The 17,338-nt window shown below is 44.3% G+C and overlaps 1 protein-coding gene across 2 annotated transcripts in view; it reads right to left on the reverse strand.

The window, feature by feature from the left end:
- The window catches only part of PLCB1 (phospholipase C beta 1), a 339,645-nt gene that overhangs the window by 70,968 nt on the left and 251,339 nt on the right, over positions 1–17,338 (reverse strand). For both annotated transcript variants that reach the window (XM_066316543.1, XM_066316544.1), the window contains exons 15-23: positions 12,594–12,664; positions 11,915–12,011; positions 8,190–8,274; positions 6,989–7,113; positions 6,491–6,645; positions 4,581–4,745; positions 3,382–3,481; positions 1,295–1,399; positions 688–797 (exon numbers count right to left, since the gene is read on the reverse strand). In XM_066316543.1, coding sequence (XP_066172640.1) covers positions 688–797; positions 1,295–1,399; positions 3,382–3,481; positions 4,581–4,745; positions 6,491–6,645; positions 6,989–7,113; positions 8,190–8,274; positions 11,915–12,011; positions 12,594–12,664 — 1,013 coding nt within the window. The remainder of the gene's footprint in view (positions 1–687; positions 798–1,294; positions 1,400–3,381; positions 3,482–4,580; positions 4,746–6,490; positions 6,646–6,988; positions 7,114–8,189; positions 8,275–11,914; positions 12,012–12,593; positions 12,665–17,338) is intronic.

Genomic DNA, 17,338 nt, shown 5'->3' on the forward strand with positions numbered 1-17,338 from the left:
CACCTAACAACTGAAATAGTGGCTCCCATAGCTTTCAGCTGAGTACAATAGGCCTGATTATTTGTTTACTCCATGGTCTTCTCCATCTTCATTTCTCTTTCTAACATCTGTGAAGGGTTGGATCAGTTGAACTCCAGAGGCCTTTTCCCACTTAAATTACTGTTTGATTACCCTGTGTCTCTTTAGGACATGTTTGCTCACAGAGAATCTACAGAGATATTGTAATCTGAGATACACAAATGTTTCTCAGCAGAATGACCTCTCCAGAGACAGCCTAAAATTCTCCGCAATTTTTAATGTTTTCAGGAAAAAACTGACACAAAGCTGTCTTCTTTTTCAAGGGGAACCAGCAGCACACTGGGAAACAACAGGCACTGACTCACAAAGATTTTAGTTGCTCCAGAGCAAAGTTGCACAGTACACAAATAACACCGGGTTTCATTTCTTTCCCCTCTGAACAACAACCTGCTCAGTGCACACCCCGCTGCTTTTAGTGACACCACACTCACAGTGCAGTGCTGCTGGGGTGCCCTGCGCACCAGCCTCCTTCAGGGTGAGGTGTTTACAGGTGTTCACACAACCAACACATGCAACTCCCAGGGATTTCCCGTATTTGTCTTTCTAAGCAAAGCAGGTGCTTTTAAATACTGTAGCATGATTTCCAGAAACCTCAGAAGTCTCCCTTACCTCTTTCTTGACCTCTTCCTCATCTTCCAGAGTCAGTGCAGCCAGCTGCTTAGCTCTCTGCTCCATCAAGTTTACATATCTGATTGGATTGGATAAGGCCTCAATCACATCTAGGAACAAGGCAAATACTTCAGTTTCAAAGCCTTGCTGTTACAGCTCCAGCACTCAGGTTTTAATAAAGAGACAGAATAGCGAGTTTTCCTGAAGATGGTCTTCCACTGCATGGCATTTAAACCCATCCCTGTTTAGAGGCAATGCCAAAACAAAATTCTCTCCTTTGAGCTTGGCACTTTGCCTAGGGAACAGTTGCATCCTTGTGTGTCCTGCACGCAAAGTTTCATTTGTGTTCCGGGGCAAGTGCCTGGGGTATTTCCTCCTTTGGAGTCTGCTGGAAATAAGAGTTGGCCCTAATCCTAAGCCCCAGGCAAGGAGCTGAAAATCAGGCCATCTCCTAGGAGTGAGGAGACACGAGGATTCACCAGATGCAGACCTTTGCTCACAGGACTGTTATCCCAGCCCAGCAAGTCATCCACACCCCATGCATTTTGTGTTTCAACTGCCCTTTATATTCCCCAGTAGGAAAAGCAGCAGGATAAGACAGAGTTACCTGCGTAAGTGTCAGGAACGTAGTCTTTGACCTCGATGTACACAAAGAGAGCTGGCAGTGTCAAAGGCTGGTTCCTCTCATTCCTCAAGCAGATGTAGTGATAGCCTGCAAAACAAGGAACAACCAATTCACAGTACAAACCCTTCCACAGGCGTTTCCAATGCATCTCTGTTATCATTTGTTATTTATAGTGTGGCTCCAACTGAGCAAGTAGCTCCAGGGACTTCTGGGAGGGAAAGGATTACCTGTAGAGTCTCAGGGATAAGTGTACAGACAGCTGGAAAGGCATGTGGCACTGCAGTTTAAAAGAATATTTTCTGTTTATTCTTACATACGTGACTGACGCTATAAATGATAATTTATTTAAATTTTTCATGCATTCTGTTTTAGTACCTATGCCTGGATTTTTTAGTTTAGTACATCTTATTTAATTTTCAAAAGTGACCCTGGTAGTGCTCAGCAATCTGAGCAGCCAAAGTAAACTGAGATGAAACAGTCCTTCCACACACAGCATTGAATTTAAAAAATATGCAATGTGGCATGATGGCCAGAGAGTGTGTTTGTGTGTATAAATCTTGTTCTGTAACCATCCTTAGGAATACATCTGTAACAAGAGAAATTCCAGGCTGTTTTGAAAGCTGGTTGTCCAACCTTTGATCACCCTGTGGCACTGAGTGCCATGTCCATTTTGGGAGCCACACATGTGAGAGGTGTCAGGACCCAAGGCAGGAGCACGACGCATTTATCTGAAGGAATCCTCACCTGGCTGATGTAAGCAACTCTCTCCCTAAGTAATGGCTAAATCCTTGCTTTGGGAGTAGTGACAGGTCTGTGGATTTATGTGACAGCATGACAGAACTTGCAATAGCACCTCAGAAAAGAGATAAATTACACATTACAAAGGGTTCTCAGCTCTCTCAACCTCCTCCAGCACGTTTTCAGCGTGGACACAAACTCAGACCAACATCACATGTGTAAAGTGATGATTGCTGCAGTCAAAAGGACAGAGAATGGGCCTGTGGGGAACAGCTCTGCTAAGATTTCACTTACCACAAGAGGGAAATCCTTCCCACCCCTTTCTCCTCTCGTCACCCACCCACCTTCCTCTGGCACTCAGCAGATCCCCCAGGAGACAGCTGCATGCATTAAGCCAGCAGAAAATGCAGCTGGCACAAAAAAGGTGTCTGCTGGATTGATGAACTAAGTTAGCTCATGAAAGAGGTGTGGAGATCATTCCTCAGGAATAATTTGGCCAGCTGTCAGATATGGGGACACGTGAGTTTTGTTCTGGATAAGGCACAGGGTAGATACACAAATTCCTTTTCCAGGGAGTAAAGCTGGGAGCATGTTCATGGCCCATATGCTTGCCCTAATTCAGTTTCCTCCCCTTGCTGGGAAATCTGGCACTGAATTTGAACACTTCCCTTGCTCAAATTGCCAATGTCACTGCATCTTTCTGACACAGGATCTCTTACAAGTCTCTGGCCTGGAAAAAGTTGTCACACAAGGAGTTGTCACACAAGGTAATTTTCATTTAAGTGGCGGCTAATTATAGTAGAAATAATATGATTTGGAAGAGGCAAATAATTATATTTTTCTTTTCATTTTCAGCAATGAGGATGAAAGTAATTTTGGATTGATTTAAAGGTATTAGAGAGATCTAACAGCTGGCACATAGGTCAGTCTTTGATGTGTGCAGAAATTACACTGAGAGGAGCAGGTTTTGCTTTCATTCCCAGCCACGTAACATTCTCACAAAGATGACATCAAAATTGGCTGTTGCTGCTCTCTTTCCTCTTAGAAGTGTGCAATTGTACTTTTTAGCATAAACCTGTGAGCATGAAATTGGTGTACTGGAGATAAGGAAGTGCCAGCTATGCCTCCAATGCTTTAATTCCATTGGTTTTCCAATGGATGGTTAAAAAACTAAATCTCTGATGAAATCTGGCATTTTTGTTTTTCCAACTCGAGATGGATTGTTCAAGTCCTCAGTTGCCCTGAGGCTGCTGATTTAGAGCAGCTGAGATTCTGCCTTGCTGTCTCTTTTCACCACACATTTTCTGTCTGCATGGGGAAGAAGGTTTTACCTGGTCGAATTGCTGAGACTGGCAATATCCGATGGCCAATGAATTTCCCTCCTTCTTCATACACTGCTAGCCTCAGGCAGGCCAGGGAAGGCAAAACCACCTGGAAGGAAATATTGTTGCCTTAGTAACTTGCAGCTCTGAATGAAGCAGCTCCTTCCCTAGGCTGCACAGAACACACGCTGAAATTCATCTAGTCATTGAAAGAAAAAAAACACCCACCAACACAATGTAAAGAGCTTCTTTGATTTATTTTCAACCTACTAAAAATAGTAGCATGTGCTTCTCTGAGCACAGGGGCAGTCAGGCACGATCATTAACTAAACAGAGAAATGAAGTACACTAATTAGAAGTTCATTACAGAAAAAAAAAATGCAAGTGATGTTTCCAAACTTAAGCTCTGGCAGGCTGCCAAAGGAAAGCCATTCAGAAGGCCAAATATTCAGGGAAAAGAGCACTGCTGCAAGTACCAAGTGTCTAAACACCCTTGTGAGCTACACTAGCTGAGAGAAAACCGAAAGGAACTAAAAGCAACAAGCACCTGCACTCGGGGTAAACTTAAGCAATGTGCTCAGTGAGAGAACCCAGAGGTTCTGTTCAAACACTGGCTGCAGGTGTAACGCAAAGTGCAATAAAACACTCACCCTGCAAGGTGCAAAATGTCCCGTGCCACCTTAGAAGTTCAGAGAATTCAGTCTGAGGGATACTGCACGCACAGCTCAGGTGTCTCATCTCAGGTGGATGGGATTTGCCTTCATCACCTGGGCAGTGACTTTATCGCCCGATTTGTGGCCAGCAGATTGCTCTGGCTGTGCCAGCTCAGCCAGCCAGGCCGCTGGAGCTGCATTCCCATTGTCCTGCTCCCAGGTTCCTGGGAGGGCTGCTCAGCCAGGGCACATTGCCACGGCACTGAACTGCTGCTGGGATCTGCGCCTGCTGCCCATCCCATCCACACGGCTGCTGCTTCCAGCTGTGCCACCAAAACAACCGAGGGCACTGCAGACTGACTGCTTCCAGCAGCAGCTGCCACAGCTGGAGCAGCCAAAGCTCAGCAAAAGCAGCTGAACTATGAAATAACTATTCAGAATCTCGTTTTCTGCTTTCGAACAAGTGCAAAGTTTCAGTAAGCCGTGGAAAGACCCCACTGGACGGGGATGAAAAAAAAGCACAGCTGCTTTTTGGGAAGCAAGTGTTACACCAACCTTCTTAAACACTATGGCTTCCTCTTCCCAGACTGGATTCACTGCGTTGCCTTGAGAGGTCTTGGTCTTCAGAGCTTTTCTCCTCGTATCCACAGGCAGGCCAAACATGTCCACTTCCACATAGGTACCAACTTTTTTATCGGAAAGGAACTGACCTGAAATGATCTAAAGCCAAAGGACAAAGGAGCATCGTTAGAGATCACTGTGGTGCATTAGGAAATGAGTGGCTGTAATGCAGATGCATACTTCTTTCTCATGAATGATCACATAGTAGGCATTTAAAATATAACCAAAACAACACTAAGCCCACTATAAACAGAAAAAAAAATCCAATATTTAACTGCAGACACGGAAAAAAAACCAAACTGTGAGGCCTGGTTTCCTGTGGTCCTGAATTTCCTTATGAGCAATAATGTGGTTCAGATCATGCTGCTGCCCTTCCCTCAGCAGGAGCACTCATCTGGATCTTTTCCTCAATCTGCATGCCTATTTCCTGAGGATTCTTAAGTTCTATCTAGTCTTGACAACAGGTTCAATGAATGCTTGAAGAAAATAGAGGTTTAAATGGCAGAGAAATTATGTATATGCTTTTAGCTGTGAGGTAGAAAACAATCTTATAAGTTTATACTCTAATAAAGGCTCTTCACAGGTGACTTCTAATATGAAAAAGAAATTGTAAAATAGCTGATCTTTCCCAGTTCTTATTTTTAACAGGCAGCACAACTCTCAGCTTGAAAAAGTGAAAGAAAAGTCTGCAATTACTTCAGAAAGCTGAAGAGGCACAGGAGTGTGCAGCAGTGTCACCGTACCTCAACAAATGGAGGCTTGCCTAAAGCAAATCTTAATCCAGTGCCAGCTCTGCCTGTGTGCAGGGCCCAGCAGAGCCCTCCCTGGGCAGGCAGAGGCAGCTGCCTCCTGACAGCAGCCCCCTGACTCCCACATGCTCATCCCCGTTAAAAAGCTCTGCCTCTCCTAATGCCTGCTCAATGACTTTCACCTCGATTTGCTCTAATTGCAGAAGAAGGTGCCTCTAAACCCACAGGAGGGGCCTGAAAGCTTCCATGATTGCAGGTCACCACAAAAGGTCACCCCACACATCCTGTCCTGTTACTGTGCACATCACCAGGTTGTTCCTTTCCCCACATCCCTGCCAGCACGGCTCTGCTGCACTTCTGCCTGCAGCCTGAGGGGGAATGCTTGTTTTCCCTCAGTGAAAACAGGAGGATGTTTTTCAGTTGGACTCTGTAACACAGAGGCAGTTCTAATGGACAAGTCCATTAAAGGAGTAGCAGGACTCCAGGAAGTTTATGGTTTTATAGCTGGAGATACACCAAGTGAATTTGTGCCCCTGTCACAGCCAAAGCAATCTATCCCCTCAAACACTTGTTCAGGTAATTCTCAATCTGCAGATTCCTGGCAGCCCCTGAACTTCATTAGAGGTCCTTAAAAAGGAAGAAGGGAAAACAAGCTGGCCATGAATTGCAGCTGACATTTATGGTTCCACAGTTCTGCTGGAGAACTTTCAGAAAACCAGAAACATTTATTTATACTAAGCATGTAGTGTTCTAGCTATTCCAGTCCAACCTCCCACTTCACAACAGCATGTTCTAAATCCTGCTCCTCATTTCTAAGAACACAGCCAAACTGCTCCTAAATCCATTCACTTCCCAGTTCTGTGATTCTCTGATTACTTCTATGGCAAAGAATATATACAATAAAAATATATTCATTTATCCTACAATGCAAAATGCCAGGCAGAATTTAAAAATTAAACGTTGCTCCACGAAATTAAATTAATTTTATTTTCTTGGTTTAGCATAGTCATTTTCTAGGCCACTGCAGCACAGAAATATAGAGATATCTATGCTCTGGCATTGCCATGAGAGCACTTCCACCAGCTACACACATACCTTGACAGACAGAGTGTTAGCCACTATTCCATCCACTATTCCTTCAGTAAATGGATCAAAGTGCTTGTCTGGCCTTCTCATGAATTCTGGCTTTAACCTGTATCCACTTTTGCCATTGTACTCATACATTCCCATGTTTATTTGCATAGACAAATCTGGATGTTAAAAATATTGGTAAGAGTTATCTTCTGGACAGATAATTATTTCAAAGAGCAATAAAACTGAAAAAAACCAAAAACAAAACCCAACCCAAACCAAACAAAACAAAAAAAAAAAACCCAAAAAACAAAACAAAACAAAAAACTCCATAATTTCATACTGACTGTAACAGAAACAGTACAAGCCTGGGGTTAAACATTTTAGCTAACAGCTGTATAGTATACTTTAATCTTTAGATAATTTTTGACAAATAAAACCATTCCTACCTACAAAATCAGCAAGTCTGTCAGGGAAGTGGGCATGCAGAGCTTTCCAAATCCAGAGAACAGCATGACTTACCTACGGTTTGGAAGTTGAGGGCGACCATCTGGCAGCCAGCATTCCAAAAGACTTGTGGCATGTAGTTGGAAGAGTCTACTCGTGTTCCTTTTGGGTAAATCCGGCTCAGCTGCATTTTGTTGTATCTGAAGAGTGAGTAGTTAAGGTACAGAACGTGTGACAAGAATCTCCTGGCAAGGGAGAAGTGCAGCCGCAGGGTTAAATGCAGGTAATTCTTTACAGGATAGCAAGGGGTTCCTCAATGGATTTCTGCAACCATCACGCTTCCAGATGTCCACAGTTTTGTAGGAGATATGATAAATATGGGACAATTAAGGGTGCTGCTTGTTCCTGCACAGAGTACTCAGAATAAGCAAGGGAAGAGCACAGGCAAATGCATTAGGGAGATCACATTCATAAAATTCCATTTATCCTTATGGTTCCTACTTGGGGATTTTCCTAGGATGACATTTACAGAGGCCAGTTGGCTGTAAACAGTGAATCTTTCTCTGGAGCAGCATTCACTTTAAAACTGTTTTTTTAAATTAGAATTAGAATTGGCCTCTACATGGACAGAAATGACAAGTGTTCACATCTTGTGGTTAAGTCTACAAATCTCTGAGATGAGAATGTGCAGCAGGCAATCATTGGAAAGAGCTTTCCATTAATCTCCTTGGAGGCACTGTTTTATCTGATTATCTATTTTGCCTCATTCATTCTTAACTGCAACCATGAGGAGAGAAACTGAGAAACATAAAAAGGTCTAACCAGAATGTTCCTTAGCTTTTCTTTAGAAGTTATAAAAATCAAAAAAATTGAGAAATTGTGTGGCAATAAATCAGTAGAGGTATGATGGGAAAGCTACCATTCTCATGTGACAGCAAAAAAGTCGGCCACATTTTGACAATTTGCTCACCATAACTCTTACCACTCCATATAGGATGATAAATTTAACAATCAGAATACAAAGAATTAGGTCTTCAATATGTTTTTTCTGCCTATTCCCTCTAGTCCTAGCCCACAGCACGAGGACTCATGCCAGTTTTTAAATTAGCTCATCAGAACTCAGACCAATTAATTAATTTATAAAGACAGTCAAATCTACAAATTTCATTTGGGTTCCCTATTTCCCCAGCTCCCGTCTCTGAAAACCAATAAAGCTCTGCAGCAGATCTCAGATATAGAAAGACTTAGGAAGTCGCTTTCTGAAAGTCAAGGATACTCCACAAATTCCACAGGAGACTTTGTAAGTTGCTCAAGTCCTTTGGTTTCCACAAAGGAAGACATTTCAAAGCTTTTGTTGCGTTCTGCAGGTTTAGAGGGGAGATAAAACGGGGACAGGTTAGAGCACAAACTCACATGGTTTAGTCCCAGTCCCCTTATCCCACCTACAGTTCACCAGCCTTTCTCACCCAGATCTCAAGGAATTTACACAAAGGTTTGCTGACATCAGTGACCTTGCTTTGCACACACTCGGAGCTCCATCTGCACTCACATCAGCACTGCTCAAATTTGGGGCACTGGTTGATCCTGAGGTTGATGCTGGACCAGCTGCAGGCAACAGTGGGGCAAACACCGTGTGGATGCACTTGAGAGGGTGAGGCCAGAGGTCACATCTGTGACACAGAGGTGCTGGAGCAGCTTGCTGTGGGCACTGCTGGATCTCTGGCTTGTCTTTGCAGGCTGATGTGAGGGCTGGGAGCCCCCTGGAGCCATAATACCTGATGTCCATACCAGACTCAAGTGAGCAGCGCTGTGCCTGCAGTGGCACAGTACATCAGGGACAAGGTCACAGCTGTCAAAGCCACCAAACACCACTACCCAACCACCCCTGAGGGTGCACTCCTGTGTCCCAGCAGGGATTCAGACCTGATCCCCAACTTACACCAGACTTCTATGATCTCTTTAATTTGGTCAAACTTCACCAGTGGTGAACAGCTCCTCCTCCACGTTGAGCTGGTAGGAGTAAACATCAAATTGTGCATCACTTGTCACTCACCTTCGCCTGAAGGGGGCACAGCCTTTTAAGGCAGCCAGGCATCAGCATGCAGCTCAGAGCCTAAGACAAGACCCTGCTAGCTTCAGTACCTTTACTTCTGTTGAGAGGGAAGGATTTCTGTGAACTAACAGCTTCCCACTTCATCCCAGTCAGCCGTGTGGCTGCCGAGAAGGGCCACAGCTCTGGAGGTCAACTCCATTAACTCACTCAGCACTGATCTGTTCAGAAGTGAGGGCATCAGTGCCTGCACCAGAGCAAGATCCTTCCAGCCTCACCACTTTATTGAATGCAAACATTAAGGCAGAGAAAAGGCCTGGCGTCGTGCAGGTTTAGAAATGATTGCAATTGTGCTGCAGCAATCCAGGCACAGCCAGGAGGCAGGGCTGGCCAGCTCCCCAAAGTCAAACTGGGAAGCTGCAGGGGAGGGATAAAACTGAACAAAAGCACAGAGGAGCAGCAGGGCAGAAACAGGTGGGCACTGTCCTCGTAGGGAGCCAAAAAGGAAGCAGTGGATCCAAAGAAATGAGGAACTGGATTGTTTGGGCCACTGTGAGAGGAAAATGTGCTGCCAGCCTGGGAGCTACAAACTACTCTCAGTCTATATTGAAGAGTCAGAGGATGAACATGGGTTTCCAAAAGTAATTCTCTGCTTCTAGCAGAGCATGGACTCACCCTCTCTGGTGATCCCTATTTCTAATCAGCAACCATCATGCTACTGCTACTATCAACAGTTGTTATCTCCTAATGGTGAAAAATTCCTGTTATTCCCTTAAGGCTGCTTTCCTACCACTCCCTCTTCCTTTCTAACACACAATATCCTTTCTTTCTCCAGCTGGCTCACCTCCATCTCAGCTTCTCAAAAAGACACTGAGATTATTCTAATTCCAGCTACCCCCTTACTGATGGCATAGCACTAGCAACAAAAGTATACTGCTTTTATCCTATTTAGAATGTACATGCTAGAATTTCTTGTAGTAATAAACTCTTATTTCTCAGCCTTGTCTTAAAGTAGAGCATCTGCAGGAAACCAGAGCTGGTCGCTGTTAAAGGATTTGGTTACCAACTGTCCAGAGCTTAATCAGACTCGTAATTAAAATAAGAACAATTATTTCCTTGTAGTATCTGCAGAGGATTAAGGGACCTGCCTGTTAGAAGAAAAGACTGTGCAGGAGAGACACTTCTCTCTCGTATCTCGTGATACATTACACTGTGCTATCTTATCAGGAGCAAATTACTGCAGAGTGAACAAATAACTCATTGAAAACTGTCTGAAAAAAGGGGAAATACACAGTTACAGCTACTTGCTGCCAGAGAAGAGGGAGCCTTTCTAGTGAGAGCAATCAGGAGACTGGTACAGATCCACTGCTATACAATGTTTTTGTTACCAATTTGGATGCAAGACCAAAAAATGTACTTTTAAAATGTGAGGGACAGAAGTGGTGAGGTACTGTTATCACCACAGAGGTCTGGATCACAAATCCAAACAAACTCTGAATAAAAAATAATAAGTTAGAAAACTGCTCTGACACTAAAACTGTAAAATTGTACAGAAGACAAGTATGGGTCTCTATAATTAAGAAAGTGAGGTCAAGTGAACAATAGTAAAATTTTTGTGAAACAGCTGGATAGATAGAAAACTGAAAAATAATCCTCATTTAATCCCTTCTTTATTCAGCTCATTTAATGAAGATCCAGCAATGAGTCCAGGCCAAGACTAAGACCAGAACACCCAAGTCGTTCTTTAGCCAGCCAGCAACATTTACCACCTAGGGCCATATTTGTCACATAATGATTTTTTTGACAAAAACACCAAAAATTTAATTCCTTAACAACATGAGTTCATATTGTTAATTGTCAACAAAATTGTATTATCGATCAAGGGTCACATCAGGACTTAGGAGAAAAATCTGGTCAGCAGCAGTTCTTGACAAAAAAAACAAAACTCAGAAAGGCAAAGGCATGTGAACAGAAAAAAAAAAACAACCCTACATGACAACATTTTATAACAGCTGCATCAACTTGTAGTGCTAGGATTCACATGGCTTCCTTTCCAGAAGGCACATCTCCTTCCCACTGTGTTCTTGTAACTCTCATTAGAGCTGGAGGAGATTAGAAACACCCAAAGGGACACGACTACAGGGAACAAGCACAGCTCCCTGCGTGACTCTGTGACTGCTCATGTGTGGTGTCTGTATAAAGACTCACATACAAACGAACAGTTGGGAACTTCTTACGCGTTTATTATTCATCACAAGTAAATGCCGAATCTTGTATAGAGACATTGACTTAGGCAACAATTACCTGTCCTCTGCCAAGGACACCACAAATCCAGAATAAATTAAAATGCTGCGTACACTCCTTTAACTAAAAAGCTCCAAAACCACATTAAAACCTGTCAAAACGAAGTGAAAAAGGGCAGGCAAGCAGCGGGGGGCTGTGCATCAAGGAAGGCAGAGATGCTGCAGTGTTTACTGAGGATGGCACTGAGTGCATCCCTAGCAAGGCATCTTCTGTAAAAGCCAGCAGGGGGTGAAATTAGGGCCCTTTCTTTACAACACACAGAGGCAGGAAAGTGAATCTGCACATGGGGAAGGGCAGACTCTGCTTGCCCTGAATCTTCTATAGAAGTACCAGAGGCAAAATAAAAGGAGGAATATTTATTACCACCTTTCTCAAACTACTTGAGTTACTCTTCAGTCATGGACAACAAAGACAACATAAGCACATAATTTTCAAAACTGTTTTTGAAATGTCAGCATGTTTATTGTTGATGAAGTTGGATATTTAGACTAAAAGAGGTTTCAAGGCACAAATGGATTTATTTGGCTGGATACCAAGGGAACATTTTCTGTCTGTGTTCCTATATCTAATTGAGAGGAAGCCAAGCAGCATTTCTGCAGATCTCTGCCAGACACTTGCCAGGTAATTTTAAGATGTTTCTTACTTACTTTTTGATACTTCAAATGACTCAAACTTCACAGGCTGAATGTAGTTTACCAGGTTAGACATCTCTTCTGTGGCCATAGCCTCGCTTCCAGCAGTACCCTGGGGAAGAGAAGGGAAAATGCTGCAGTTTGGTCTGTCCATCAGAGGCCACAAACGCTAAAGCCCAGTGTTCTATCAACTGTGGTGTCTTTCACTGCCCCTGGCTAGAGAAGGCAATGCCTCATGTAGGGAATGTCACATAGGAAAGAACTGGAAGATGTAAATGTTTACATTAAGCTCTATCCACCTTTTTCACGTGGCTCCCAGGGAAGGCACTGCATTACCTCTACCCATGCACAGTGCTGAGCACATTTATCAGTACTGTTGGATCTGTTGGATAAAGAATAAAGCTCTAAGTTTTTGCTGCCAATTTTTTTTTCTTCCACTGCTAAACACACCACTAAAGCATATCTGCTCTGATGCTATTTGTTCTTAATCTCGAGAAAATAAAAGCATAAGTAAACAAAGTAAAGATGTGCTTCCAAAGCAACCAACAACCAAAGCCTGGAAAAAGCTGGTGCTGTGCTTCCCGGTGCTCTGCCTCCCTTTTTCCACTGGATGGCAGCTCCACTCCTGGTAACACGAGCCAACCCGCAGCTACTGGAGCCGACCCAATCCCCCAAAACACATCTCCGCCCTTACTTCATCCATCGACGACTTCTTACAGTCATCATCGTAGTCATCATCATCGTCGCTCTCCATGTCTGCTTCTCCTGGAAGGTTTCAAGCAGAAGATAATGACTGGCTGAAGCAACAGTCCCAATTACCAGTGACAAATTCAAGAAAGATGTTGCAAGTAGCACTGCTCGGAGCAGCCCTCACTGTACATGTGCTTTTTGTCACAGCACCAATCAAACACACTGCTCTCCAGGGACTCATCCATCTTCGGCACTGATTTGAGTTCTTATTGCCCGACCAGACAAGAACTCTTCCTCTGCAGCTGCTTGATGCTTTTTCTTTGGCAATCAGCACTGAGAGAAGAGTGCCGTGCGCTGCTCAGTGTGTGGGGAGAGTTTCACTCGCTGCTCTGACATATGCCCGAGTTTGGGACACAGCCCCAGCGTTTGGAGGTGTGAGTTCAAACCCCTGACGTTGCAGGGTCCGTGCAGGACTCCAGGGAATGCCTCACTCACCCTGGGAAGCACCAGCCTGCACGGGGTGAAGAAATCCCCATGAAAATGGATGAGCCTCTGCTGCGCTACCGAGGGCTGCCCAGCAGAATCCAGCTGTTCTGGACATGCCACAGCCCCTGCACTGGGGCAGCACAGCTGGGAGGGTCAGGCACAGGAGCCAGACTGCAGGAGTTCACACCAATTCCCTCGGCAGAGGAATTTTGGGTGCCTGTCAGGGCTCTGGAGCAGAGCTGAGCCGCGCCAGCTGAGGGCAGTGCAAACCAAGCAATGGCAGGAGATGCCTAAGGCTCATCCTTTCCCTGAAAACCCAGCGTAAATGGGACCAAATAAAACACATTTATCGCCTCCCTCCCAATTGCAGTGCACTCATCAGATTTCCACGGGCAAGACATAAATTCTTTCATGTTAATTAACAGAGGCCTCCCCTCGCCTTCAAAATGTTTTGATTGGTTGCATCAGAAATTAAACCATTAGGGAATATCAAGCTTATTTTTGTCTTTAGAAACTCCTCCTCCTGTGGGCCTGGCTGTCATAAAGTGTACCCTGTGCCTCTCAAGATTCTGCAAAGGAAGATTTACTTATCCTGCAGTCACCTATCCACATCTGTAAGAGTGACAGCTCTCCCTGATGATTTTATTCCACAAACCTTCCAGCTTTCTTTAGCAGTGGCAGCACGAAAATCTAACTCCTGTGCAGCATTCCCAAATCCTCCAGAGGATGGTAACTCAGTCTCAGTTCCTCCTGTCAATTTGGGGCCTAATCCCAAGGCCACTGAGTCCATAAAGAAACTCCTTGCTCCAACAGGCGTCGGATCTGGCCCAGTGGGTCCCTTCTGAGCACAGCGAGCACTCTAGCGTGCCTTTCACAACCCAGAAATGACTACCCAGCCTGCATTTCCTTCCAGATGCAGATGTTGAAATGTCAGCCTTTTATTCATCAACACATTTCTTCCCGAACACTTCATTGAAGAAAATAACATGATTGCTCAACAGGCTCAAGGGATGGCTCAGGGAGTCTCAGCAGAGTGCAGAGAGCCAGCCAAACTCTCACAGGATTTGCACTGAGAAGCTTTGGATGGGGAGCTCCTAACTGATTTAACCAGACTGGCAAAATAACCCTTTGTGCAGAACACGAGAAGGGGGAGGTGGGCAGATTTTGGCCAGCTTGCACTTCTGAGATTACATGATAGCCTGTCCTAGCTGGAAGTGTCCAGAGAGGAAAGAACACAACACACGGTTCCTTTAGTTAAAAACATTTAACACAAATACTCCCAAGGAGATCAAATCTTATTTTCAAGTTCTGCATCAGCCAACAAAACCAGGACGAGTAACACACAGAACTGCCAGCGTGGAACCAAAATGAGTGTTTCAGGAGGTGTGGTACATCTCTGCACTGCCTCTCCCCCAGCAGCACGCCCCTTTGCTCACACCCAGCCCTCTCCCCCTGATTCTGGCAGAGACACAAAGCCACCCTGAGGGTTTCTAAGGGACGATTAGCTGCAATGCCATCATTGCTGTCTGCATTTAGATGAGACTGCAAACTCAGGTCAGAACAGGACCTCTTCAGTGCTCTGTGGCACACAAACACAGTGAAAATAGAGTCCTTCTCCAAGGAAGCCAGACAAAAACCTGCCCATGGGCAGAGGCAGACAGAAGAATATCAAGAAATTAGAGGATGCTGTTCCCTACCACAAGTTTAAATATACAGATATTGCCAACCACTCACAGGCAGAAGGGCACAGGAAACTCTGGTGAAATAACAGGGCAGTTTTAAGGACGTTTTCAAGGAACTGTCCCTGGTGAGTGGGGCAGCGTGGAGGACGTATAAAAGTGCTCCTTGGGAAAAATGACGAGTGGACAAAGGAGGCTGAACCCCAGCTGATGGGTAGAGGGGTTCAACACAGTAATACTGACTGCAGGATGATCAGGAGAGCTGGGAATGACAAGCCAAATCCCTGGGTGGAGGAAGCAGTGTGCTAAACATTATCCATTCTCATCATCCTGACAGATACTGAGAGCCTAATAAAACCAAAGGTTAGACAGTGCTTGAAATTCAGAGGAATCTTGTAATCTGCTTTCTCAGACCCTTTCAAAACAATGGCCAGGATGAATTATGAATGTGGTACTTGCTGGCACAGCTTGTTAACTCTGCAACATTTAGGCAGCCACCAGCATCCTGGGGGGCAATCGCCTTTTGGGTTTTTTCCACTGTACATCAACACTTGCTGATTTTTTAAAAGGGAAAATAAACTTTATTCAATTTGATAAACCAATCTGCTTTGTAACAATGGGCCATGGTCTCAGCTGGCATCAGCAGCAGTTGCATGCACTGAGCCTAAAAGCTTTTATCCAGTTTTCCATTTAGGCATCATGAAAATATGGAGCCAATTCTGCCCTCTCTCTCTATCTTCCATGACTCCTTCCTTGCAGCACCCACTGCTCTGACAAAACCATCCTCCTATCAGTGAGAAAGTAACAATTTGCTTATTTAACAATATTTCAATACTGCTCCAGTAGCAGGTTTTAGCTCCTTTCAGTATAGGCCTGCTTTTGGTGAAATGCACATCCCTGCAGAACTGTCACTGTTCCTGCTGTGCTGAGATAGAACTCATTTGGAAATCTGTCTTGCTTGCTTACTTCTGTTCATCGTGCAAGGCCAGCCAGGTCTGAGATGCTTGTTTACCAAAACTGTGATCTATCTCAGAAATTATTCTCCTGCTTTGTCAGCTTTGCTCTTCTTTTGGAAAAACGTTTTTCCACTGAAATGTGTTGAAGTCACTTCCTACATCAGTTTCATGGGCATCCTGCAAGGCATCCTACAAAGCTCAGAATTCTTTCCTTATTACTGCTACTATTTCAACAGCACTACACTTTTATATACTCTTATAACACATCAAAAATGTGGGGTTACTTGGGTTTAAATCTGACCTCAAGCAGTGTAAGACACAGTGAATCTTGACTCCAGTCAAGATCAACTCCAGTATGAATTTCCACTTTTTTTTGCACTGCTGTGAAGAAACTCATTTAGACTCTCCAGAAGGCTAAATCAGCACAACTTTCTCCTGGAGATCAGCAGCTAGTCTGACAGGAGCTCTACAACCCAATGGAGTAGCTTGAATAATATGTCCAAGTAGCTAAATGCAAAGATTATATTAAGGTTGGAGTACTGAAACACTTAATGCTGAGAAATGTCAAGAATTAGGCTTCTGATTAACTGCATTACTCCAGAGAGAAACTGGTTCTGGTGCAGAGGGGCACAAGGCTTGCAGAGCTCCAGGATGACACATTGCCAATATGGAGATGTGAGAAGAAGGGTGTCGTGGTGACTCTTGGGCTCTGTCATGTGGATACTTCACTACCACAGTGTTCTTATAAAATGGTGAATAATTTATTTTGAACTGTCCACAGACAGAAGAAGTGGCACCTGATTTACAGAAATGCTGCATTCTCACAGCTGTAAGCTGTAGCTGTAATCTCTGGAGTTCTGAATACTTAAAAATTCAAAGTACTCTAGAAAAATGACATTCTGGGTGTTCCTCGTCAGTCATCCCTAAAGTGTTCTTAAGTTCTGTCAGATTTGTCTGTCCTTAGAGAAAATTGGTTTAATATTATTGCACTTCCCACAGGTATCGTTCAGATAGATTCACTGCTGTTTGTCAGGAGCTCACAGGCAGCCTGGATACCCCCACAGAAACTCACTGAGGATGCTCCATCTAGGATCAAGCATTGAATGACAGAGAGAGGAAAAATACTGACTAACTGCATTCTCAGAAAGAGGCACAAGTCCTAAAGCAGAAACAGAGGCTGACACAAGGACTACAGGCAACGTGTTTTTGGCAGTCATGGATGAACAGTGACCACAGCAATTCCGCAGTCTCAGTTCCAGCATTTTCCAATCTGTAAGTGCTCATTTTCATGATCAGAGGCTGTTACAGAGGTAATACAGGCATAATAGTCACAGTTCATTTGTAAAATTACACGCCCTATTATGGGATTGACCCTTCTGCCTTGCATCATCATCATCATCACCATCTTTATTCTCAGCCCAGGTGTTTTCCTAGAAAAGCTCCTAGGGAGGCTCCTGAAAGGCCAAGCTGTTGCCCTCTATGCAGCCCAGGCCCTCAGAAGGCCAAGGCCATGTTCTCTGCCACTGCCCTCACCGTGTGCTAGTAACAAAAATGGAGAGTTAGGAACACAGGGCTGACTTCAAATGCTGGAAAGGAGGCAGCTGGAGCACGCATTCATTTTTCTCCTG

The sequence above is a fragment of the Sylvia atricapilla genome, chromosome 3 (assembly GCF_009819655.1).
Source record: "Sylvia atricapilla isolate bSylAtr1 chromosome 3, bSylAtr1.pri, whole genome shotgun sequence".
NCBI lineage: Eukaryota > Metazoa > Chordata > Aves > Passeriformes > Sylviidae > Sylvia > Sylvia atricapilla.